The sequence below is a fragment of the Piliocolobus tephrosceles genome, chromosome 2 (assembly GCF_002776525.5).
Source record: "Piliocolobus tephrosceles isolate RC106 chromosome 2, ASM277652v3, whole genome shotgun sequence".
NCBI lineage: Eukaryota > Metazoa > Chordata > Mammalia > Primates > Cercopithecidae > Piliocolobus > Piliocolobus tephrosceles.
Genome location: NC_045435.1, coordinates 158,679,697 through 158,707,548, shown reverse-complemented (window position 1 = coordinate 158,707,548; position 27,852 = coordinate 158,679,697). Strand labels below are relative to the sequence as shown.

The 27,852-nt window shown below is 41.9% G+C and overlaps 1 protein-coding gene across 2 annotated transcripts in view; it reads right to left on the bottom strand.

The window, feature by feature from the left end:
• The window catches only part of PCCB (propionyl-CoA carboxylase subunit beta), a 95,650-nt gene that overhangs the window by 10,835 nt on the left and 56,963 nt on the right, over positions 1–27,852 (bottom strand). For both annotated transcript variants that reach the window (XM_023187908.1, XM_023187909.1), the window contains 4 exons: positions 25,430–25,538; positions 21,254–21,374; positions 20,323–20,404; positions 3,981–4,104 (listed from right to left, as the gene is read on the bottom strand). In XM_023187908.1, the coding sequence (XP_023043676.1) occupies positions 3,981–4,104; positions 20,323–20,404; positions 21,254–21,374; positions 25,430–25,538 (436 nt within the window). The remainder of the gene's footprint in view (positions 1–3,980; positions 4,105–20,322; positions 20,405–21,253; positions 21,375–25,429; positions 25,539–27,852) is intronic.

Sequence of the window (27,852 nt, the reverse complement as noted above, 5' to 3'; positions counted from 1 at the left end):
AAAAAAAAAAAAAAAAAAAAAAAAAAATTAGCTGAGCATGATGGCCAGTGCCTCTCAAAAAAAAAAAAATTAGCCAAGCATGGTGGCCAGTGCCTGTAGTCCCTGCTACTCAGGAGGCTGAGGCATGAGAATCGCTTGAATCCGGGAGGTAGAGGTTGCAGTGAGCGGAAATCACGCCACTGCACTCCAGCCTGGGTGACAAAGCGAGATTCGGTCTCAAAAAAAAAAAAAATAAAGAAAGAAAGAAAGATATTGGTCAAAGAGCACAAATTTTCAATTAGAAAATGCGTAAGTTCTGGGAATCTGATGTACACCATGGTGACTACAGTTAATAATACTGTATTGTATACCAGAAATTTGCCATAAGAGTGAATCTTAAGTGTTTTCACAACAAAAAAGTAACTACGTGAGGTGATGAACCTGTTAATTAACTTGATAAATTATATGTATATCAAATAATCCCATTGTATGCCTTAAATAGATACCATTTTTATTTGTCAATTATACCTCAATAATCAGGGGAAGACAACAACTAAACAAACGGAGAGAGAATCCAGGTTCAAGGACAGGAAGAGACAACACAGACGGTCCCCAAATGCCTAAAACAATCCTAAGAACAATAACAAAGTTGGAAGACACACTTCTCAATTTCAAAACATATACAAAGCTACAGTAATCAAACTAGTGTGACACTGAAATATGGACAGACATACAGACCAATAGAATAGTATTAAGAATACAGAAACAAATTCATACACCCACAGCCTGCTGATTTCCCACAAGCATGCCACACCTGTTCAATGAGGAAAGAATTATCTCTTCAACAAACGGTACTGGAATAACTGGATTTCCACATGCAAAAGAATGAAGTTGCACACCTATCTCATATATACAAAATTAACTCAAAATTAAAACCTAAATGTAAGGGCTAAAACCATAATACTCTTAGAAAAAAACAACAGGAACGTACCTTCACCCCCTTGAATTTAAATTCTTATATATGACAACAAAAGCACAAGCAACAGAAGAAAAAATACAGAAACTAGATTTAATCAAAAATAAAAACTTTTCAGCCAGGTGCAGTGGCTCACACCTGTAATCCCAGCACTTCGGGAAGCCAAGGTGGGCAGATCACTTGAGGTCAGGAGTTTGAGACCAGCCTGGCCAAAATGGCGAAAGCCTGTCTCTACTAAAAATACAAAACTTAGCCTGGCATGGTGGCGCATGCCTGTAATCCCAGTTATTTGGGAGGCTGAGGTGAGAGAATGGTTTGAAACTGGGGAGGCAGAGATTGCAATGAGCCAAGATTGTACCATTGCACTCCAGCCTGGGCTGGAGACAGAGCGAAAGACAGCAAGACTCCATCTCAAAAAAAAAAAAAATTAAGGCCGGGCACAGTGGCTCAAGCCTGTAATCCCAGCACTTAGGGAGGCCGAGACGGGCGGATCACGAGGTCAGGAGATCGAGACCATCCTGGCTAACATGGTGAAACCCCGTCTCTCCTAAAAAATACAAAAAGAAACTAGCCGGGCGAGGTGGTGGGCGCCTGTAGTCCTGGCTACTCGGGAGGCTGAGGCAGGAGAATGGCGTAAACCCCGGAGGCGGAGCTTGCAGTGAGCTGAGATCCGGCCACTGCACTCCAGCCTGGGCAACAGAGCAAGACTCCCGTCTCCAAAAAAAAAAAATTGTGTATCAAAAGACAGGATCAAAAGAGTGTAAGGACAACCTATAGAATGGAAGAAAATATTTGTAAGTCATATGTAAAAGTTTAATATACAGAATATACAAGGAATTCCAACTCAACAACAAAAAACACACACAATTAAAAAATGGAAAAAGGACTTGAATAGACATTTTTCCAAAGAAGATACACAAATGGCCAATAAGCACAGCAAAGGATGCTCACCAAGACTAATGTTGATGAGAAATGCAAATCAAAAACACAATTCTATTCACTTCACATCCATTAGGATTACTATTTTTAAAAACTAGTAAGTGTTGGCAAGGATGTAGAAAAACTGGAACACTTGCACATTGCTGGTGGGAACGTAAAACAGTGCAGACACTGTAGGAAACAGCATGGTGTGTCCCCTGAAAAGTTAAACCTAGAATTACCACATAACCCAGTTATTTTGCTTCTGGGTACAGACCCAGAAAAAGTGAAAACTGAGGTTCAAACAGATACTTATGTATCAGTGTTTATTCCAGCATCATTCACAGTAACCCAAAGGTGGAAATAACCCAGGTGTCCACTGACAAATGAACAATCCATCAAAATGTGGTATATACATGCAACACATTATTATCCAGCCATAAAAATAAATGGAGTTTTAACATATGCTACAATATGGATGAACCTTGCTAAATGAAATAAGCCTGATTATGCTAAGTGAAATAAGTCTGATATAAAAGGACAAACACTGTATGATTCCATTTATATGAAATATCTAAAATAGGCAAATTCATAGAGAAAGTAGATTTAGAATAGCAAAGGCTGGAGGCTGAGACAAATAGTGAGTTATTGTTTAACAGGTTCACAGTCTCTGAGGTGATGAAAATGTTTGGAAACAGATAGTGGTGATGGTTGCATACACTGTGAATGTAATCACTGCAGCTGCACAATTTTTAAATGGGCCAAACAGACATATTTTGTTATATATATTTTACCATGACAAAATTTTTTGGGGGGGGTGAGGACAGAGTCTCCCTCTGTCATGCAGTGGCGTGATCAACTCACTGTAACTTCTGCCTCCCGGGCAGTGACACAATCCTTGGCTCACTGCAACAACCTCTGCCTCCGCGGCTCAAGTGATTTTCCTGCCCCAGCCTCCCGAGTAGCTGGGACTACAGGCGTGTGCCACCACGCCAGGCTCAATTTTGTATTTTTAGCAGAGACAGGGTTTCACCATGTTGGCCAGGCTGGTCTCTAACTCCAGATCTTGTGATCCACCCGCCTTGGCCTCCCAAAGTGCTGGGATTACAGGCGTGAGTCACCACACCCGGCCAAAACAGTTTTCTAAAGACAATAAAACATTTCCATGGCAGAAATAAAAGATGAGGTTGGGTCATGAAGAAAGGCAGATACTTCCTAAACAAGGATACAAAACAAATCTAAGAGGAAAAATAGTGAGAAGTGGTATTCACAGTCCCCACCCCAGCACTCCCAATCCCTCCCAGAGAACAGCCATGGAAGAGTCTCCCTCACAGCTGTGACTCAGGTCTGGCCGTATCACCAGAAAGTTGTGGGGCACAGACATGGTAAGATGCCATTAACTTGTCACGTACCATCTATGTACCTGGCACTGTTGAAGGCACTGGAGATACTCCTGTGAATAAGACATCACCACCCCTGTCCTCATGGAGCTCGTGGATTAGTGGGTGAGTCATATATTTAACTGGGGGTAGGGGGTAACAGAAAACTGACCCCTAAAAAATTAAAAACCTTATACACTAAGAATGTAAGTTTCCTATAAACCTTTGAAAAGGGTATGAAAGGAGCATTTTGAGATATTAAAAGTGGCTTTTATAGGCCGGGTGTGGTGGCTCATGCCTGCAATCCCAGCGCTTTCAGAGGCTGAGGTGGGGGCATCACTTAAGTTCAGGAGTTCGAGACCAGCACAGGCAACATGGCAAAACCCCATCTCTAGGAAAAACACAAAAAAAGAGAATTAGCCACGTATGGTGGTATGTGCCTGTAGTCCCAGCTACTCAGGAAGCTGAGGTGGAAGGACTGCTTGACCCTGGGAGGCAGAGGTTCCAGTGAGCTGAGATCACACCACTGCACTCCAGCCTGGACAACGATAAGATCCTGTCTTAAAAAAAAAAAAAAAAAAAAGTAGCTTTTATAGGAACCATTTAGATTTTTTTTCTTCTGGTCATATGTCTGAAGAACAGGCAAAAGGCAGAAAGGACACCATGGACCCAGGCTTCCCTGGCCTCCAACCCCACAACCAAGGCTTGTAAGAGCTTCTCCATCCTACCTGAGGCCACCTTGGGTTGGTTGCCAACAATTCCAACAGTCCTCCCATTCATTCTTGCAAAACCAACAATGATGTTCTTGGCATAATTGGGCATGATCTCAAAAAATTCACGCTCATCAACAACCTGCAGGAATAAATTTCCTTGAGTTCAAAATGATAAAGGCAAGTATAAGATATAACGACACTACAGAATGACATTTCTATTACAGAGGTAGAGGTAGACAGCTCCAACTCTATCACAGGTTCTCCAAGGAAGGACAACAGGCAGAGGCGGCACCTCCTCCCTGCTGCGGAGAAATGGTACAGAAAACCTCAACTGCTGCTAGGATGCACACACCAATGAAGTTGTTTTAAAAGTCCTATTTGAATTTGGGATTTTTTATGACAACTTTACCTTTTCACTTTGAAATTATTTCCGACCTAAATAAAAATGTCAGGCCGGGCCCAGTGGCTCCCTCCTATAATCCTAGCACTTTGGGAGGTCGAGGTGGGTGGATCACCTGAGGCCAGGAGTTCAAGACCAGCTTGGCCAATGTAGCAAAACCCCATCTCTACTAAAAACACAAAAAATTAGCCGTGTGTGGTGGCAGGCAGCTGTAATCCCAGCTACTCGGGAGGCTGAGGCAGGAGAATCACTTGAACTGGTAGGCAGAGGTTGCAGTGAGCCAAGATTGTGCCACTGCACTCTAGCCTGGGCAACGGAGGGAGATTCTGTCTCAAAAATAAATAAAAATTAAAAATTCAAGAACAGTACACATACCCTTCGCCCCGATTCTTCATTTATTATTTTACTACAAACTATTTTGCTTTTTTTTTTTTTCTTTTTTTGAGACAGGGTCTCCCCCTGTCACCCAGGCTGGAATGCAGTGGTACAATCATGGCTCACTGCAGCCTTGATCTCCTGGGCTCAAGTGATCTTCCCCCCTCAGCCTCCCAAGCAGCTAGGACCACAGCTGTGCACCACCATGCTCAGTTAATTTTTAGTAGAGATAAGGTCTCGCTATGTTGCCCAGACTGGTCTCCAATTCCTGGGCTTAAGCAATCCTCCCACCTTGGCCTCCAAAGTGCTGCGATTACAGGCATGAGCCACCGTGCCCAACCATTACTCTTTTATATACATAAACACACAAGAACGTTCTTTTTTTTACAACTACAGTGATATTATCAAAATCAGGAAATAAATATTACCACAATACTATTTTTTTTTTTTTTTGAGACAGGATCTTGCTTTGTGACCCAGGCTGGAGTGCAATAGCATGATCACAGCTCACTGCAGCCTTGACCTCCAGGGCTCAAGCAATCCCCCCGCCTCAGCCTCCCAAGTAGCTAGGACTACATGCCACCATGTCCAGCTAATTTTTGTATTTTCTGTAGAGACAGTGTCTTGCTATCTTGCCCAGGCTGGTCTCAAACTCCTGGGCTCAAGCAATCCACCCGCCGCAGCCTCCCAAAGTGCTGAGATTATAGGCATGAGTCACTGTACCCAGTTCACAATTTTGTTTGAGATAGAGTCTCACTTAGCTGCCCAGGCTGGAGTGCAGTGGCGTGATCTCAGCTCACTGCAGCCTCTGCCCCCTGGGTTCAAGCAATTCTCCTGACTCAGCCTCCAGAGTAGCTGGGACTACAGGTACGCACCACCACACCCAGCTAATTTTTTTGTATTTTTAGTAGAGATGGTTTCACCATGTTGGTCAGAATAGTCTTGATCTCCTGACCTCGTGATCCACCCACCTTGGCCTCCCAAAGTGCTGGGATTACAAGTGTGAGCCACTGCGCCCGGCCACTATTTCTTATTACATAACATTATTCAAGTTTGCCAGTTGTTCCAATAGTATCCATTATAGCAGCACAGGCAACAAAATTCTGGTACAGAACCTGAGTCAGGATCACCTGGCACTTATAGTGGTCATGTCTCTTTAGGTTCCTTTAACTTTCCCCCTCTATCTTTGTCTTTCATAATCATGACATCTTTGAAGACAACAGACCAGTTAATTTGTAAAGCATACCTTCTATTTGGGTTCCTTTGATATTTCTTCATGTGTAATTTTGAGCTAAGCCTTTCCGTGGGAACACCACAGAAGGAACATTCTCATCAAGTGGCACAAGGTGTTGATTTGTCCGTTAATGATGGTGATATCTGCAGGTGTCCTTGTAAAGTTACTATTTCTCCAATTTAATAAGAATTTTGTGAGGAAATACTTTGAGACTACATACAATCCTGTTCTTCAAACTTTAATCATTAATCTAGTTCTTCATCCACTAGGTTTAGCATCCTAGCAGCCATAAAGCAGCCATGATTCTTGCCTGACTCATTACTGTCATGGTAGCTGCCAAATGGTGAGCTTTTTTTGTTTTGTTTTTTGTTTTTCTTGAGACAGGGTCTTGCTCTGCCACTCAGGTGGGAGAGCAGTGGAGCAACCTCAGCTCACTGCAACCTCCATCTCCCAGGCTCAAGCAATCTTCCCATCTTAGCCTCCCAAGCAGCTGGGACCACAGGTTCATGCCACCATACCTGGTTAATTTTTGTATTTTTAATAGAGACAGGATTTCACCATGTTGGCCAGGCTGGTCTCAAACTCCAGAGCTCAAGCAATCTGCCCACCTTACAAGTGTGAACCACCTCACCCAGCCCAAATGGTGAGTTTTCCAATTCCACTTTACTTCTCCATTTTAGCTGGCATCTGTTGCAAGAAAGATCTTTGCCTTTCCCATTTACTTATATGGTATCAGTATGAACTTATGGATTGTTTTATTCTATGGATTATAATCTTTCACCATCATTTTATGTTCAAATTGTCCTATATTTACCAAAGTTCCTTCATGCTGGTTCCTGTGTCCTTCTAAAGTGTCCCCAACATTCTTTGAGTACTACCTTACATTTTGGAATTATCTTACTTTCTGGTTCATCTTGGTTTTTTTCCTGCCCCAGCCCCACAATCAGCCATTTCTCCAAAAGGCCTGGGTTCCTTTTAGGGGTGTGTGTGACTCCTTCTAAAACGTCCAAAGTCCAGCTATATGAAAAACCATGAGTTCATGCTGATAATCTTAATTCTACTCCAATGCAACTATAGGGTTCTTTCTAGATTTTTTTCTCTTGCCATATTCACAACTCCCTTCTCCAATAGCAGAATCTGGCTGCCACTACCCTCAAAATGTACTTATTTATTCGATCCTCAAATACAGAGAAAATGGTTTCAGAATTGCTAACTTACACAGCTACAAAAAACAGACCTACTAACTAGAATTTTTTTACAGCTATTTCGGTCTTTAGATTAAAGGTATATAGTCAAAATATATGTTCAAAAGTCATTCATTTAAAACAGGTCCATGTTTGTATTTCATTTTAAAGGTTTTCCCCAGTCTTGATTTTATTTTTTAATATGTAAAATAGTAATAGTTTAATAGTGTTCCTTCCCCATCCCTTCCACTCTAGTCCCACCTACCCTGTTATTAATTTCATTATTTTCTGATGTATTATGCGTGTGCTTGCATTTGTATCTTTTAATTTACCCTTCTATCTTACACGGGAAGTAACAGTGTAGACACTCTTGCACTTTGAATTTTTTCACTTAATATATCCTGGGAATCACTTCCTTTTTTTTTTTTTGAGACGTAATCTGGCTCTGTCGCCCAGGCTGGAGTGCAGTGGCGCAATCTTGGCTTACTACAAGCTCCGCCTCCTGGGTTCACGCCATTCTCCTGCCTTAGCCTCCCGAGTAGCTGGGACTACAGGCGCCCGTCATCACACCTGGCTAATTTTTTGTATTTTTAGTAGAGACAGGGTTTCACGGTGTTAGCCAGGATGGTCTGGATCTCCTGACCTCGTGGATCCACCCGCCTCCACCTCCCAAAGTGCTGGGATTACAGGCGTGAGCCACCGTGCCCGGCTGGGAATCACTTCCTATCAATTCATAGAGATCTTCATTCTTTTTCACTTCTGCATAGTACTGTACTGTGTGATGTACCAAAGTTTATTCAACCAATCTACATGCGGCTTACCTTATTTTAAAATTTACATTTAGGTTATTTAGAGTATCTCACAATTACAAATGACAATGTAATGGTAGTAACTTCGTACATCTATAATTTTGTATGGTGGGAAGTGTATCTTCAGGGTAAATTGCTAGGAATAGGATTGCTGGGTCAAAGGGCAAATGCTAATTTAGTCCTGGATAACACCAGAATCCCCTACCAGCAATGCACAAGAGTGCCCGCTTCTCCACTGACTTTCCAATGGAAAGTGTTTTCAGGGTTTTTATTTTTAGCCAATCTGACAAACGAGAAAATACTCAGTGTAATTTGAATTTGTATTTCCAGCATTATAAAGCTGAAAATCTTTTGACATGTTTAAGGTCCATTTTATATCTTTTTTGTGAGCTATCCATTCGTGGCTTTTTGCCCACTTTTCTATCAATTTTGGTCGTTAATCCTTCAGCGGAAGAGCTCCTTATTAAGAATATTCATACTCTGGGATACATGTTGCAAAGAGTTTCTTCTAACATATTGGTTGTCTTTTGATTTTGTTTATAGTTTTTTGTTATGAAGAGTGGGGTTTTAAAATTTTTACAGTCAGCTTTGTCTGTCTTTCACTGAAACTAGTTTTTGAGTTACAGTTCAAAAGCATTTCTAAACCTTCCCCTAAGGTTTCAGAGGAATTCATCTGTGTTTTCTTTTAGTCCTTGTATGGATTCACAGATTATATTTAGTTCTCTGACCCATTTGTAGTTTATTTTTGTACATGGTGTAAAGCATGAATCTAATTTTATGTTTTCCTAAATGGCTAGTCAGTTGCCCCAGCATCATTTATTAAAAGCTAATTTTTGCCCCTGAGATTTGATAAAATATCATTATCATATACAGTCAGGCACTGCACAATGAGGTTTTTGGTCAATGACGGACTGCCTATAGGAAGGTGGCCCTATTGTAATACCCTATTCTTACTGTACCCTTTCTATGTTTAGATACATATTTACCATTGTGTTACAATGTATACAGTGTCTGGTACAGTAACATGCTGTACAGGTTTGCAGCCTAAGAGCAACAGTCTACACCATAGATCCTAGGTGTGTAATAGGCTATACCATCTAGGTTTGTGATGGACCACTCTATGATGCCGCACAAAGAAATGCCTAATGATGCATTTCTCAGAACATATCCCCATCGTTAGGCAACGCGTAACTGTACTAAAATTCTGTACGTACTTGAGTCTATTTCTGGCTCTTTTATTCTATTCCACTGGTCTATTTATGTGCCTGTACCACAGTTTTAACTATAGGATGCTGTAATATAAAACATGGCTAGTCCCCACTTACAGATTTTCTTTTGCAGTATATTCTTAGGTATTTTGCACTTTTATTTTTCCATGTGCACTTTTGTATAAACTTATCTAGTTCTATTTTTTAAAAACTGTTTATTGGGATTGCCTTAAGTTTATACAACAACTTAAGAACCACCAACTTTTTCATAACATTAATCCCAGGAACAAGGAATGTCTTTCCATTTGTTCAAGTCTACTTTTATGTTTTGTTTTGTACAGACAAGGTCTCACTATGTTGTCCAAGACGGTGTCAAACTCCTGGGCTCAAGGAATCTTCCCTCCTCAGTTTTCTTTTTTTTTTTTTTTTTTGTTGTTGTTGTTGTTGAGACGGAGTCTCGGTCTGTCGCCCCAGCTGGAGTGCAGTGGCCGGATCTCAGCTCACTGCAAGCTCCGCCTCCTGGGTTCACGCCATTCTCCGGCCTCAGCCTCCCGTGTAGCTGGGACTACAGGCGCCCGCCACCTCGCCCGGCTAGTTTTTTGTATTTTTTAGTAGAGACGGGGTTTCACCGTGTTAGTCTCGATCTCCTGACCTCGTGATCCGCCCGTCTCGGCCTCCCAAAGTGCTGGGATTACAGGCTTGAGCCACCGCGCCCGGCCATCCCTCCTCAGTTTTCTAAAGTGCTGGGATTACAGGTGTGAGCTACCGTGCCTGGCCTACTTTCGATTTTCAGAAGTGTTTTTAAGATCACCCTGGGCTGGGCTTGGGGGCTCACACCTAAAATCCCAGCACTTTGGAAGGCCAAGGCGAAAGGATTGCTTGAGCCCAAGAGTTCAAGACCAGCCTGGGCAACATAGCAGGACTTCTTCTTACCAAAAAAAAAAAAAAAAGTACTAAATCAGGTGGGTGTGGTGATGCATGCCTGTAGTCCTGGCAATGTGAGAAGATTGCTTGACCAGAAAGTTGAAGCTGCAGTGAGTTGTGACTGGGCCACTGCCCTCCATCCTGGGTGACAGAGTGAAACCATGTCTAAAAAAATAAATTTGCCCTACAACAGCTTCTGTACATTTCCTGTTAAAATTATTACTATTTTATCTTCTTGTTGCTATGTAAAAGAGGCTTTTACTCTACCATACTTGGTTACTGCTTGTGTATATGAAGATTTCTGTGTGTTAATTTTGTATCCTGTTCCTCAAGTACTGTTTCAGTATAATAATGCATTCTCCAGAGTTTTCTTGAATACTATACTACTATATCACCTATGCTACCACTTGACATCTTTTCCAAGGCTTTTGTCTCTAATTGGTCCTCTTCTTGGCTAACTGCATTGGTTAATATTTCCAGAACAATGTTAAATAATAATGGAAATAATGGGCTTCCTATACTTGTTCCTAATCCTAGTAGAAGCTAGTCTTTATTAGGTGAGATGCTGGCTTTCAAAAAAGTCTATACCAAATTTTATCACACTAAGTATTAATCAATTCCTATTTTCTGAAGTCTATCAAGAATAGGTATTGATCTTTCTTAAAGGTTTTCTTCAGTGTCTATATAAATAATTGTGATTTTTCTCCCCTATATGTGTTAATACAGTATATTACTGGGCTTCCTAGAACCAATCTTGCATTCCTAGAATAAATCCCACTAGGCCACAGATATAATTTTAAAGAGATAAGCAACATGAAACTGAAATCTCAAATACTACCTTTATCAGGTTCAAGTATTGATACCATACTTCTTTAAAAAACTGTGGAAGGTTCTTGTGTGTTTTGTTTACTGTCTATGCTTTGGAAGAATTTATGTGGCACGAGGACTATTTGGACTTTAAAGGTCTCAGAAATTCCACATGAAACTATTTGGGCCTAGTGTTTGTCTGAGACAGATCTTGCTCTGTCACCCAGGGTAGACTGCCGTGGCACAGACATGGTTAACTGCTCCCTCAACTTCCTGGGCTCAAGCGACCCACCCACCTAGGCCTCCCCAGTAGCTGGGACTACAGGTGCATACCACCATGCCTGGCTTTTTTTTTTTGAGATGGAGTTTCGCTATTGTTGCCCAGGCTGGAGTGCAATGGTGCAATATTGGCTCACCGCAACCTCCGCTTCCCAGGTTCAAACAGTTCTCCTGCCTCAGCCTCCTGAGTAGCTGGGATTACAGGCATGTGCCACCACACCTAATTTTCTATTATTAGTAAAGATGGGGTTTCTCTGTGTTGGTCAGGCTGGTCTCAAACTCCCAATCTTAGGTGAACAGCCCACCTCGGCCTCCCAAAGTGCTGGGATTACAGGTGTGAGCCACCTTGCCTGGCCGTAATTTATTTTTTGTAGCAACAGAATTTCGTCATGTTGCCCAGGCTAGTCTCAAACTCCTGGGCTCAAACAATCCTCCCATTTTAGCATCCCAAAATGTTGAGATTATAGGCATGAGCCACTGAATCCAGTTCCTGGTGCTTTTTGGTGAAATAATTCCTTCCACAGAATTTAGTGGTGCATTTAAGCTTCCTACCTCTGATGGGATCAATTTCTGTTAAACTGTGTTTTCCAAACAAATTTTCCAATATATCTTGTCTCTCAGAATTTTTTTTTTTTTGAAACAGGGTCTCACTATGTTGCCCAGGCTAGAGTATGACGGTGCAATCACAGCTCGCTACAGCCTTGAACTCGTGTTCCAGCAATTCTCCTACACTGAAGCCTCTCAGGTAGCTGGGACCATAGATGCATGCCACCACACCCAGTTAACTTAAAACATTTTTGTAGAGACAGGGTCTCACTATGTTGCCCAGGTTGATCTTCAACTCATGGCTTCAAGCAATCCTCCCACCTCAGCCTCCCAAAGTGCTTGGATCATAGGCATAAGTCACCACACCTGGCCCCTTAACGATTCTTAAGTTTCTTCTTTTTCAATGGTTATTCCCTTTTTCACTTCATACTTCTGCTTTTACATACTCTGCTCTTTTTTGAAGTTAGCCAGTGTTTACTAATTGCAACTATTCTTCTATTTCCATCATAAATTATAAATTTCTACACTTATTATTTCATGGATTTATTCTGAAATATTTTATAAGGATTTTTTCCCTGGCTTTTTTCCCTGGCTTTTCCAGCTGGGAATCTGTTTTTTTTTTTTTTAGATGGAGTCTTGCTCTGTTGCCCAGGCTGGAGTGCAGTGGCATGATCTCAGCTCACTGCAACCTCTGCCTCCCAGTTTCAAGTGATTCTCCTGTCTCAGCCTCCTGAGTACCTGGGATTACAGACACACGCCACCATGCCCAGCTAATTGTTTGTATTTTAGTAGAGCTGGGGTTTCACCATGTTTCCCAGGCTGGTCTCGAACTCCCAAGGTCAAGCAATCCACCCGCCTCAGCCTCCCAAAGTGCTGGATTACATGTGTGAGCCACCGTGCCTGGCCCACTTATTTTCCTTCTCCCATTTTTACTGTTTCAGGAAATAAATTTTCATCTGTTCATTGTTTTAAACATATTCTGTAGGTTTTGACACAGTGTTTTGTCTTTTTTTCCTTTTAGAATTCTGTCATTTGGTTTCTATTTTCCCCTTTCATCCAAGAATTGTTTACTAGAAGATCTATGTCCCGGCTGGAGGCTGCTTTTGTTTCAGTTGTTGTAAGTTTCTAATTTTAAGCAATGCCGTTTCACAGTATTTTTTGCTCTATGGGATTTAATGATGTTTTCTTTCTGACCTAATACATATGATCAACTTTTGTGAATATTCCATGTGTACTTCAGAATAAGATTTATTGTTCATGATCAGGGTGTACAGTCCAAAATAGATGCCTAAGATCTACCTATTATGTTATTTAGGTCTCCTAAATTGTTATTTTTGTCCATTTGACCTGTCTTGTACTAACAAAGATGTGTATACATCTCCTAGTGTGTCTACCTAAGTCTGTTGAATCTCCTATAGTTTCAGCTTTATAAAGATGGTGGTTATTTGTGGCAAAAATATTTGATTTGCTTTACATTATCATTGTGACCTATGGCTTTTAGCAGTTGAAAATGTCCTTCCTGGGAGGCTGAGGCGGGAGAATCACTTGAACCTGGAAGGTGGAGGTTGCAGTAAGCCGAGATTGTAGCACAGCACTCCAGGCTGGGTTACAGAGTGAAACTCCATATCACCAAAAAAAAAAAAAAAAAAGTCCTTATCATGGTTAATACCTAAACTTTACTCTGTTCATTATTAGCGTCACAAATACTGCTATGTTATTGTTTCCATTCTCCCAGTATGTTTCTGCCCATTACCTATTTTTAGCCTTTCTGAATCACATTTATGTACTGAATATAGTTGGTCCATAATAAATTAGACATTTTTAACAAGTGAATTATACCCATCCATATTTATTGGTATGAGATTTACTTTTTTACTGCCATATTATTTTGAGATGGAGTTTCACTCTTGTTGCCAAGGTTGGAGTGCAACGGCGCGATCTCGGCCCACCACAACCTCTGCCTCCTGGGTTCAAGCAATTCTCCTGCCTCATCCTCCCAGGTAGCTGGGATTACAGGCATGTGCCACCACACTTGGCTAATTTTGTATTTTCAGTAGAGATGGGGTTTCTCCATGTTAGTCAGGCTGGTCTCGACTCCCGACCTCAGGTGATCTGCCTGCCTCAGCCTCCCAAAGTACTGGGATTACAGGCATGAGCCACTATGCCTGGCCTGTCATCTTATTTTTTATAAATACTATGTATTCTGTATTTGTTTGTCTTTTATATTTTTCACCTTTATCATTATCCACAATGATATATACTGTTTATGTGAGAAGTTTAGTGTTAAAGAATGTTTGTATTTTTTAGTCTAGTGGTTACCCTTGTAATTATGCCTTTTGATGCCTTTAGTTCATTTCCTTAATCTTTCATTAACTAGTTTGTTTTTAGTGATATCTATTAGCTAACAGTAATCAGTGAGCTGATTCTGCTATATTCTTTCCCTCTCTTCTCCCATTTTTCAGTTGCGTTTTTTTCTGAAACTAAACATGTAACGCTTACACATTGTTCTCTACCCTCATCCCCACTTCTGTTTTAGTCTTAGAATTATAATTAAGTATATTAGATAATCACTACCAATCCTTCTGTTGAAACCTCTCCAGCTACCTCTTGATTGGATGAAGCTCATTCTCCAGTAGATTCCTCAAGAAAGCCTCATTAATGCAAACTTCCCTCAATTCTTAGGTGTTTAAAACTGGTTTTCTGTAGTCTTAATACATGAAGGTGTGCTTTGCTAAACATAAAATCCTTAGTCACAGATTCTTTCCTTCAGCCTCCTGAAAGTGCTTTTCTGTTGTTTCCTTGCTTTTCTGTGTTGCTTTGGAGAAGTTGGATGCCATTTTATTCTCTTGCCCTTGTAAAATCATTTGATTTCTGCCCAAACGTCCTGAGGATTTCTCCTTATTTTAAAAATCCAATAGTTAATCAGTATTTTCTCTAGTTTGACCATTCTGGGTCAATTTTCCCAAGTGCTCAGTGTGCTCTTTCATTATATAAATCTGAATCTTATTTTATTTCTGGAATATTTTCTTGGATTACAGTTTTAAATATTAAGTCTGTTCTACTGGTTTTTATTCTTCAGACACTCCAATTATATGTATGTTCAGTCTTCTTTGCCTTTCATTGTAGTCATTTTCTGATACATTTAACTAATAACTTTAAAAAATTAATCCCAGATGTGACAGTATAACCAATAATTTTAAAGGTATTTGTATTTTAAAATTTTGTAATTGCATATATGTACAATGTACATGTTTTCATATATGTATACACTGTGGGATGACTAAATCAAGCTAGTTAACATATCCACTGACCTCGCTTTTTTGTGGTGAGAATGCAAAATCTACTTTTACTTTTTATGTTATTTCATTCATTCTTTAGGCTATTTATGTACTTTTCTTCAATATTCCTTATTAAATTTTCATTCAAATATATTCTCATTTGAGCACCTTGAAATTCTGATATCATTTCTGATGTGACTTTGTCTCCCCTGCCCATTTTCTTAATTCAATCAGCTTTAACTTCACTTCTTACTATTCTCCCTCCATTTTGTCATTAGTTTCTGAATTTTCTATTTTTACAACCTCAAATGCTTATCAGGGGCTACTGCACTCAGACTGAAGCACGGTCAGCTGCTTCATGATTGACTTTTATAGTGAAGGGAGTTCCATCAACTGAAATGTTTCATTCTCACTTTTTATTTTCTTATTGTAGCTTTAGATAAATGAAAACTATTTGTACCTGCATTCTCCAAAGTTGGCAGATGAACAAATGAACAAAAATCTTAGTTCAAGAGCACCCTCTTCTGTCAGCATAGCAAAGTGCAGTTTAGTTCATGGGTGACTAATTTTAGGGAGGGTGGTGGGGAAAGGCATAATGTCCTTCAGTTTTTTGGATTTTGTATGTCTTGCAGATACATAAATTTACCCGCCTTGCTTCATTTTCCCTTCACTATTTCCAAAGGTACCTCTCTCTTTCCTTTGTACTCTTCTTCCCCAGAAATAATGCCTTCCCCTGACTACCATATTGATTTGTGGGTGTACTCTTAAGTACCTTCTCTCTAAAGTCACTGCTCTTGTTCCTAGCATATTCCATTTTTTTTCTTTTTTCTTTTTTTTTTTTTAAGAGACAGAGTTTCACTCTCATCACCCAGACTGGAATGCAATGGTGCAATCTCAGCTCATTGCAACCTGTGACTCCCCAGTTCAAGTGATTCTCCTGCCTCAGTCTCTTGAGTAGCTGGGATTACAGGGGCGCGCCACCACACCTGGCTAATTTTTGTATTTTTAGTAGAGATGGGTTTTCACCATGTTGGCCAAGCTGGTCTCAAACTCCTGACCTCAAGTGATCCACCGCCTCAGCCTCCCAAAGTACTGGGATTCTGGGATTATAGGCATGAGCCACCACACACGGCCAGAAGAAGCTTTTTTAAAAAGCAAAGTAAAAGGTGTAATAATACAATACTTTTTGAGTTAAAAGTAAATATATGGGCCAGGTGCAGTAACCTACACCTCTAATGTCAGTACTTTGGGAGGCCAAGGCAGGCGGATCACTTGAAGCCAGAAATTCGAGACCAGCCTGGCCAACATGGCGAAACCCCATCTCTAAAATACAAAAATTAGCCAGGCATGGAGGCACATGCCTGTAATCCCAGCTACTTAGGAGGCTGAGGCAGAAGAATCGCCTGAACCTGGAAGGCGGAAGTTGCAATGAGCCGAGATCTTGCCACTGCACACCAGCCTGGGCAACAGAGTGAGATTCTGTCTCAAAGAGAGGAAAAAAAAAAAAAAAAAAAAAACAGCGAATTTGGAGAGAGACTTTCCAGAGGTAATTAAAAGTAAATCGGGTCATAAGAGGGGGACCCTAACCTGATAGAACTTGAATTTTTTTAAGAATTGGAAAAGCTGGGCTGGCACAGTGGCTCATGCCTGTAATCCCAGCACTTTGGGAGACCGAGACAGGTGGATCATGAGGTCAGGAGATCGGGACTATCCTGGCCAATATGGTGAAACCCCGTCTCTACTAAAAATACAAAAATTAGCTAAGCGTGGTGGCGGGCACCTTTAATCCCAGCTATTCAGGAGGCTGAGGCAGGAGAATCACTTGAATCCGGGAGGCGGAGGTTGCAGTGAGCTGAGATCGCGCCACTGCACTCCAGTCTGGTGACAGAGTGAGTGAGACTCCATTACCAAAAAAAAAAGAAAGAAAGAAAAGAATTTGAAAAGCCAGCCGGGCACGGTGGCTCACACCTGTAATCCCAACACTTTGGGAGTCCAAGGCAGGCAGATCACGAGGTCAGGAGATCGAGACCATCCTGGCTAACATGGTGAAACTCCGTCTCTACTAAAAATACTAAAAATACAAAAAATTAGCCAGGTGTGGTGGTGGGCGCCTGTAGTCCAAGCTACTCGGGAGGCTGAGGCGGAAGAATTGCGTGTACCCAGGAGGTGGAGTTTGCAGTTGAGATCACACCACTGCACTCCAGCCTGGGCGACAGAGCGAGACTCTGTCTCAAAATAAATAAAGAAATGAATGAATGAATGGAAAAGCCAGCCTGGGCAACATAGTAAGATGCCATCTCTACAAAAAATTTAAAAATTAGCCAGATGTGGTGGCACACAGCTATAGTCCCAGCTACTGAGGAGGCTGAGGTGGGAGGATCACTTGAGCACCAGAGGTCAAGGCTGCAGTGAGTCAAGGTCACACCGTTGCACTCCAGCCTGGGTAACAAAGCAAGACCCTGTCTCTGAGGGAAAAAAAAAAAAAAAAAAGAGGAAGAGACACCAGAGATCTCTCTCTTTCTGCATGCACAGAGAGCAAAGACTTTGTGAGGACACAGCAAGAGGGTAGTCCAGAAGCCAAGGAGACAGAGACCTCAGAATGAAGCCAACCCTGCCAACACCATGATCTTGGACTGCTAGCCTCCAGAACTGACAGAAAATAAGTTTCTGTTATTTAAGCTATGCAGTTTATGGTATTTTCTTACAGCAGCCCTAGAACACTAATACATAAAGCAAATACAGGTCAGGCATGGTGGCTCACACCTGTAATCCCAGCACTTTGCGGCGCCAAGGCAGGTAGATCACCTGAGGTCAGGAGTTCAAGAGCAGCCTGGCCAACGTGGTGAATCCCTGTCTCTACTAAAAGTACAAAAATTAGCCGGATATGGTAGTGCTCGCCTGTAATCCCAGCTACTTGGGAGGCTGACGCATGAGAATCTGTTGAACCCAGTAGACGGGGGTTGCAGTGAGTCAAGATTGCGCCACTGCATTCCAGCTTGGGTGACAAGAGCAAAACTCTGTCTCAAAAAAAAAAAATTTTTTTTAAATAAATAAGTAAAGTAAATACAACATCGATACCAAAACCTGATTTTAAAATACCAAAAAAATATGCACTAGTATCACGTAATATTAATGCAAAAACTCAAAACATTAGCAAACAGAATATACAACTTCAGGAATGAAGGAATAGTTTAGTATTAGGAAATCTACTAGGATAGATTTATAAATAGATCTAAGGAAGAAAATCACATGATCATCTCCAAAAACACTGAAAGTGCATTCAACAATATTCAACACTCATTCAGAACTTTAAGGACAAAATAAACAACAAAAATATTTAAAACAGAAATCAGTAGTAGCTTCAACATGAAAAAAGATACAAATCAGGAAACACTGACAGCAGTCTTGCTAAACTTAGAAATAATACAAAGATGCCCAGAATTACGACTATGATTCCCCATTACATTTGACATATAGGAAGTTGTAGCCAATGCAAAACAAGGAAAGAAATGACATGTAAAATAACTGGAAAGATAAAACTTTATTTATTTACTTATTTTTGGAGATGGAGTGTTGTTCCATCACCCAGGATGGAGTGCGATGGCATGATCATAACCCAGAACAGCCTCAAACACCTGGGCTCAAGCAATCCTCCCATCTCAGCCTCCCAAGTAAACGGGACTAAAGGCAACAGCCACCTCACCCAGCAAATTTTTTTACTTTTTGTAGAGATGGTGACTCATTATGTTGCCCAGACTGGTTCTGATCTCCTGGCATGAAAGGATCCTCCTGCCTTGGCCTCCCAAAGCACTGGGATTACAGGCATGAGCCCCTGCACCCGGCAGAACTCTTATTTATACGTAGACAGTATACAACCACATTTTAAAAACCCTAAATAAATGACAGAAAAAAATTACAAACAAGAGTATGTAATCGGTAGCAGGATATAAAACTTTATAATGAGAATCAAGAGCTATCATATATACCTTAAGAAAAAGTTAGAAGATGGCAGAGTAGGAAGCATCAGGAATTTGTCTCCCCACCTAGGCAACAATTGCCTGGCAGAATCTGTCTGATGGAACTATTTCGACTCTGGCATCTGTTGAAGGATTGCGACTTCCAGGGGAAGGACTGGACTGAAAACTGGAGTTAATTTCAGCTCTTAGCACAGTAGCAGCTACCCATCCCCCACCCCAGCTCCATGACAGATAGTTCCGCAAGTGTTCCTGGAGCAGTTTGCACACAGCTTGCAGGAGCCGGGGTGGGCATAAAAGCATCCTGTCCTCTAAATATTGAGAATCTGTGCTTGCTGACTGCTGCTTCTGATCATAGAGGTGCAAAGAGATGGGTGGTCACTGTTGCCACAATTCCCCACATTGTTGCGAGAGGCTCTCCTGCTTTGAGCTGAAGTGACTTCCAAGGAATTTAAAGGGCTGACACCTTTTTACCGTCTTCATTTTTTTTCTCTTTTTCTACTTTTGGGAGCCAGACATTAACAACTAGGACACTCAAAAACAACTGCATATACAGGGAAAATTAGAATGATTGCACATGCCCCTGCAAAGGCTCAGAAAAGACCTAAGGAAGACCTTAAGGTTATACCTCAGGCTAATTCTTGGTGCAGGAAGAGCCTACAAGAATAAAAAAGACAAAAACAATAACAGAAAAAAGCAAACCCTAGGGAAGAGGGAGAATCTGATTTCTAGAGTCACCAGAGAGCCATCATGTTGTTATGCAAGGACTACTGAGAGCACAGTATAGCTATAAGGAAGGCAATGGCCATCTACAGATGCCCTCACAGTTTGCCCAACACTGTCCCCTTCACTTAATGACCCAGGAATCGCTGTACCAAAAAAAGGTACAAATTGTTCCTGCCTCCCACAGACCTCCACGCACACACTCCAACCTTCTAGGATGCTCTGTGTACTCTCTTCTCTACAAAAACAAAACCCCTTTGAGCAGAGGGCCCCAAAGATACTTAACAGTGATCACTCTGGCCTCACTCTAGACTCTGTGGACATGGCCCCTAATTTATGCTCCTCAGAGGGCCTTCTAAAGACTCCTGAGCTCTGCTGGCCCTTACTACTCCTATCTCCAGCCCTGAAGTCCCTATGTGCCACTAGGGTATCTATAGCCACTAGGTCTTTCCAGAACACACTACTCAGTGGCCACTGGTCCTGTGCCCACCCCATTCCCGATCTGTGTTGTCTGACATGAAGGCCAAGTGGTTCGGTGCTTCCTCACTAGGCCAAAGCACAATACCCATGAAAGTGGCTGACTAGGACAGGCAAGACAAGCAGATGTGGCACTTACAGAGTGTATGATGTCCACCATGTTGTAGGCTTTGGTTGATTCCAAAGGGACAATTGTGTCGAGCTCAGGAACCAGACGGTCACTTTAGGCAGAAAAAAGGCAGGTATAGTCAACATAGGAAGAGCCAGTTACCTTTTGTGGGAAGGGAGTGGGAAACTTGCCATACATATATATATATAGATATGTGTGTGTGTGTGTATATATATACACACATACATATATATACACACACACACCTGTATATACACACATACACATATACGTGCATATACATACACATACGTGTATATACACACACACATATATACGTGTATATACACATATATGTGTATAGACTCCAACAGCAAGAGGAAAGGTCTTCACCAGATGGCCAGCAACACACCCTTCCCCAGGACTGTCCCAGCCTCTGGCTACAAGCAGTATGCATAAACATGTCTCCTAAAGGGCATGCTGTTTGCATCATTTTACATTTATTTATTTCAAAAGGACAACTAAGTAGAGCCCAGGAATCAGTCACTTTAGGAAGAAAAAAGGCAGGTATAGTCACCATGGGAAGAATCATGGCTCTTCCTTTTGTGGGTGAGGGAAGGAAAGGAAATGAGGGACCTCTTCATGGGGACTAGGCCAGACCAAAAAAAATTCAATCTCCAATTCTAGCTAACTTAAGAGCTTCTTAGAAATCAAAAAATTTTTCTTTAAAAATGTTTTGGGCCACTCTTCACCCCCAAGATAAACATCAGAGGAAAAAGGTAAATAAAATCATCTTTCTTTGCTTCTATAGCCAAACATGACATCATCCCCACACCTGGGAGCCACTCCACCACACTCTGCTGCAACCTGCCCAACAGGGCAGACCCTGAAGGTCCTGTCAGGGCACAGAAAGGCAAGCTACACTGCAAAATGAGAGAAGGCACACTGGCCTACAACTCACCTGGGATCATGGCACTCACGGACAGGAGCTGAGTCCTGATTGCTCAGGGGCAGGTAGTTGAAGAAATCTCGGAGATTACACAAGGCATCAACATCATTTTCAAAAGCTCTGTGCGCCACACCTAAAAGAACAGGGAGCATATATGATGAGTCAGGGTACCAGCCAGCCCAAAGCTGCTGCTTCATGCCTGACTACACCCTTCTAGGTCATGTCTGTAACAGACTGTGCTGATAGCTCTGTTCTCCGCACTCTCCACTGAGGATGTAATGCCACATAATACATACCTTCCGGGTGATCCTTCAACTCATGCAGCATGGGTTCCCTCTGTTCTGCACCCACACCTCTACAGGGTCACACCTTTCTTTATTCAGGTCCTTGCTCTAATGTCACCTCCATATCCACTCTCAGACCCTTCACTATCCATCCCTATACCATGGGGGAGGTTCTCCTCCTGTACTTTTCCCTGCATCACCTATTTCTCTGTTTACTGCCCGATATCTCTCCTGGAATATCAGCTCCAACAGGGTAAGATCAGGCCTGGCCCCCATTAAGAATAATGCACCTGGCATAACAGTGGAAGGAAAGGAGGGGAGCCACCTGCTCCTAGTGAGGAATCAAGCCATAATTCTTGAAAAGCACTCTGAGATCACAGAGCAGCCAAACAAGGCCATAGACATGATGGAGAAAGTGGAGCCAAGAACTCTCTCCCAGGTTCATCCCACCACACTCCTTTTTCCACCACTGTCCCTACAGACTCTTGTCCGCAAAGCTGCCAGACAGAGCTTTTTAAGTCAGATTGTGTCATGTCTCTACCCCAATGATCCTCCTTGTTCACTAAGCAGGTCAGTCACTCTCCTACCTGAGAGCCTTTGCCTAAGCTATTCCCTCTGCCTGCAATGCTCTCCACTTACATATCAATGCAGTTAAACTCCTTAAAATCTGCTCAGCTCCTACCCTCAGTGAGGCCTGCCATTACTACCCTATTTGAAACTACAACAATCCCAGTCCCCTTTACCCTGTTATACTTTTTCCATAGCACTTATTGCCTTCTAACATACCGCATAGTGTACTTATTTATAATGTTTATTGTCTATCTCCTCTACTAGAATATGAGCCCCATATGGGCAGGAGTCTTTCGTTCTGTCCACAGATATATTCCTAGCACCTAAAACAATGCTTCACACATAGGTACTCAATGAATATTTGTTTTCTTTGCTTCTTTTTCTACATTTTTATTATTTATTCTATTTTAAATTTTTTAATTCCTTTGCTATTTGTCTTTTTCCACATATTCTAAATGAGTATTTGTTGAATAAAAAGCATTTTCAGCATGACAGAATTCTTTCATTCAAGATATATTTATAAATGGGTACAGCCACTTTGGAAGAGAGTCTATCAGTTCCTTAAAAGTTAGACATTGAGTTATCATTTAACTCAGAAATCAAAGAGAAATGAAAACATATGTCTACCCAAAAACTTGCATATAAATATTAATAGAGGCATATTTATGATAGTCAAAAAGTGGAAATGACTTAGCGTCTATTAACTGGTCAGTGAATAAACTAGATGTGGTATATCTACACACTGGAATATTATTCGGCCATAAAAATGAATAAAGTACTGATTCATGATACAATATGGATGAACCTTTAACATTATGCTAAGTAAAAGCAGCCAGTAACAAAAGATCACATATTATATGATTCCATTTCTAGGAAATGTCCAGAATGAAAAAATCCACGTAGAGACAGAAAGTAGCCTGGTAATTGCCTAGAGCAGAAGTATTTGTGGTGAAATGCAGAGTGACTGCTAATGGGCACAGGGTTTCTTCTTGGGGTGATGACAATGTCCTAAAATTGTGGTTATGATCACGCAACTCTGAATATATTTAAAAACGCTGAATTGTACACTATAAATAGGTGTTTAAAATGTATGGTATATGAATTACATCTCAATAAAGCTGTTACCAAAAGAGAAAAAAGAGAGAAAAATATATGTATAGAACATCTTTTTGTGCCTTGCCCTGGGGATACAGGGGCAAGCGCATCAGACACAGCCCATCAAAGAGCCTCAGGCCCAGAAAGAAAACCACATACTGCCCTACAATCAAAAAACAAACAAAACACACTTAAGATTGTGCTACAGAAGAAACTTTAATGTCATAGCAGACATTCATTACTTTAAGCTGTCAAGTAAAAAAAAAAAAAACTCAGGTTACATAAGAGTATGCCCATATCTACGTTTGAGTAAGTGTATGTGTATTCACACTCATCTGCGTGAAAAGACTGCAAGGGTATAACCAAAAAATTACTAGTGATTATCTGTGGATGATGGAATATCTAGTGGTTTTTATGTTTTGTATGTTTTCTACTACAAACATATAATGCTATTAAAATGGGGAAAAATAAACAGCATATTTCATCAAATCTAAGACGCCATCAAGACCCAGCTTTATATTATATCCCAGCAAGAAAAACAGGCTGCTACCAATAAAGCCCTGAGACAACAGCATGGCATCAGGCTGTGCTGGAGTTGATGCTGAGAAGTGTTCTGATTCTAGATATGTCTTAAAAGATGGGGCTAAATGATGCTGATAGGTAAGGGAAAGGAATGAGTCAAGATCGATGCCAAACTGACAAGGGGAGAAACAATTTTTGTGGGTGGAGAATCAAGAGCCCTGACTTTTTTAAAACTGTATTTCATCTAATCTAAGACTTCACTGATAATACCCATCTCTACTTTAGGGACACTGAGAAGAAATGCTGACAAATGCTGACCCAATGCCTTAACCACAGTATAATGAGGTGCATAAATCAGGCACGCTAGCCTCTTACTACTGTAAAATCTCTTGAAGAAGTAATTTCTCCTGTCTTTAGTTACACTGCTGTGTGGTAGGCAATCCATTCACAGCTCGGTGGTTTCTTTTACAAGAAAACATGGAATTGCAATAATTACTCCAACAGCTAACATGTCTTCACTAATACCAGAATCATGCCCTACTCCCAATTCCATGCCTTTCTGTTTAAACAAGAACTTTTTGTTTCAATGCTGAGGCACAGAATAATCTTTATACATTTTAAACTTGGCATGTAATCTTAAAGTTGTGAACAACTAGCAGGACATGGTGACTCATGCCTGTAATCCCAGCACTTTGGGAGGCTGAGGTGGGAGGATTGCTTGAGCCCAGGAGTTCGAGACCAACCTGGGCAACACAGTGAGACCACACCTGTACAAAAAAATATTAAAAATAAAAATTACCTGGGCATGGTGGCACATACCTGTAGTCCCAGCTACTAGAGAGGCTGAGGCAGAAGAATCACTTGAGCCCAGGAGACTGAGGCTACAGTGAGCTATCATTGTGCCCCTGCACTCCAGCCTGGGCAATAGCGTGAGACCCTATCTCAAAAACAAAACAAAACAAAACAAAAACACCAGGTATAGTGGCTCATGCCTGTAATCCCAGCACTTGGGGAAGTCAAGGTGGGTAGATTGCTTGAGACCAAGAGTTTGACACCAGCCTGGTAACATGGTAAAACCCCGTCCCTACAAAACAAAATACAAAAATTTGCTGGACGTGGTGGTGCATGCCTGTAGTCCCAGCTACCCAAGAGTCTGTGGTGGGAAGATTACTTGAGCCTGGGAGGCGGAGCCTGCAATGAGCTAAGATTGTGCACTGTACTCCAGCCTGGGCCACAGAGTTGGATCCTGTCTCAAAAAAAAACAAAAAAGAAGAAGTGAATAACTATGACCAAATTCGTGAACACATGGTACATGACCATCATGCACCTGGCCAATGATTGTAAAACACTTATGTACTCTAAGATATATACTAACCTTAGAATAAAAAATGTCACAATAAGATTTTTTTCAAAGGTTCAACTGTACATATATAAATCATACCTACTTAAAATCACCATTCCAGCAATGAGCTTTAAATTGTTTTAAAGAATAACCAGGCATTATTAATTTAATAAATTTTCTATACTAAATCTACCTTTATCACCATGACTGTAAACAATACACTGTATTGTATTATAGTACAACAGACTGTATGACAGTCTTCCCAAATAAGGTCTGCCAATTAAGTAATATTTCTCAAAAACTGCCACCAGGCTCTTTGGCAATGCCCTCTTCTCAATGTTTGAAAACAACAAGGTCATCTTCAAGGCCTCTCACCTGACATGGTGGTGTGGGTCTTGGCACCACCAAGCTCCTCCTGGGTGACATCCTCATTGGTGACAGACTTCACAACATCAGGGCCAGTGATGAACAGGTAGGAGGTGTCCTGAAATAAAAGATTTCCAGAACAGTCAACCTCAGAGCACCAGAGCTGGTCACAGCCTTAGAGTCGATTCAGCCAAGATGACAAATGCAGAGAAGATAGTGATGTGGCCGAATGAGAATCGAATGTAGCTTAAAGATACAAATCCAAACTGAAGACCCAAGTTTTCCCTGCCTCAATGTCTATTTTTTAAAAATCTCTGTTGCATGGTTCTACCTCAGCAAGTTAACTTGTAGTGTGGCTAACATTTCAAGGTCATTCATCTGTAGAACACAGTAACAGGTGGCTCTTACTCAGAGCTTACTGGGCACCAAGAAGTTTTTTAAGCACTTCACAAAACTGTGTCGGTAAAGCCTGAGTACTATTATCACCCTCATTTACATATGAGGAAACTGAGATATGGAGACTGTACGCAACCAGTCACTTTAAATGAAGCTACTTAAAAATACTGATAAATCAGTGGGACACAGTGGCTCACACCTGTAATCCCAACACTTTGGGAAGCCAAGGCAGGAGGATCACCTTAGGCCAGGAGTTCAAGACCAGCCTGGCCAACATAGCCAGACCCAGTCTCCATAAAAATGCATTTCAAGGGGGCGGAGCAAGATGGCCAAATAGGAACAGCTCCAGTCTCCATCTCCCAGCGCGAACGACACAGAAGACGGGTGATTTCTGCATTTTCAACTGAGGTACTGGGGTCATCTCACTCAGGAGTGCCGGACAATCCGTGCGGGTCAGCTGCTGCAGCCTGACCAGCGAGAGCTGAAGCAGGGCGAGGCATCCCCTCACCTGGGAAGCGCGAGGGGGAAGGGAGTCCCTTTTCCTAGCCAGGGGAACTGAGACACACAACACCTGGAAAATCGGGTAACTCCCACCCCAATACTGCACTGTAACACCGGCACACCGGAGAATATATCCCACACCTGGCCACGAGGGTCCCACGCCCACGGAGCCTCCCTCCTTGCTAACACAGCAGTCTGCGGCAATCTAACCGCAAGGCAGCAGCGAGGCTGGGGGAGGGGCGCCCGCCATCGCTGAGGCTTAAGTAGGTAAATAAAGCCGCTGGGAAGCTCGAACTGGGTGGAGCTCACAGCAGCTCAAGGAAACCTGCCTGTCTCTGTAGACTCCGCCTCTGGGGACAGGGCTCAGCTAAAGGAGCAGAGAAGCCTGTGCAGACGCGAACGACTCTGTCTGACAGCTTTGAAGAGAGCAGTGGATCTCCCAACACGGAGGTTGAGATCTGAGAAGGGGCAGTCTGCCTGCTCAAGTGGGTCCATGACCCCTGAGTAGCCTAACTGGGAGACATCCCCCACTAGGGGCAGTCTGACACCCCACACCTCACAGGGTGGAGTACACCCCTGAGAGGAAGCTTCCAAAGCAAGAATCAGACAGGTGCACTCGCTGTTCAGCAATATTCTATCTTCTGCAACCTCTGCTGCTGATACCCAGGCAAACAGGGTCTGGAGTGGACCTCAAGCAATCTCCAACAGACCTATAGCTGAGGGTCCTGACTGTCAGAAGGAAAACTATCAAACAGGAAGGACACCTATACCAAAACCCCATCAGTACGTCACCATCATCAAAGACCAGAGACAGATAAAACCACAAAGATGGGGAAAAAACAGGGCAGAAAAGCTGGAAATTCAAAAAATAAGAGCGCATCTCCTCCTGCAAAGGAGCACAGCCCATCGCCAGCAACGGATCAAAGCTGGTCAGAGAATGATTTTGATGACATGACAGAAGAAGGCTTCAGTCCATCAAACCTCTCAGAGCTAAAGGAGGAATTACCTACCCAGCGCAAAGAAACTAAAACTCTTGAAAAAAGAGTGGAAGAATTGACAGCTAGACTAATTAATGCAGAGAAGGTCATAAACGAAATGACAGAGATGAAAACCATGACACGAGAAATACGTGACAAATGCACAAGCTTCAGTAACCAACTCGATCAACTGGAAGAAAGAGTATCAGCGATGGAGGATCAAATGAATGAAATGAAGTGAGAAGAGAAACCAAAAGAAAAAAGAAGAAAAAGAAATGAACAAAGCCTGCAAGAAGTATGGGATTATGTAAAAAGACCAAATCTACGTCCGACTAGGGTGCCTGAAAGTGAGGGGGAAAATGGAACCAAATTGGAAAACACTCTTCAGGATATCATCCAGGAGAACTTCCCCAACCTAGCAGGGCAGGCCAACATTCAAATTCAGGAAATACAGAGAACGCCACAAAGATACTCCTCCAGAAGAGCAACTCCAAGACACATAATTGCCAGATTCACCAAAGTTGAAATGAAGGAAAAAATCTTAAGGGCAGCCAGAGA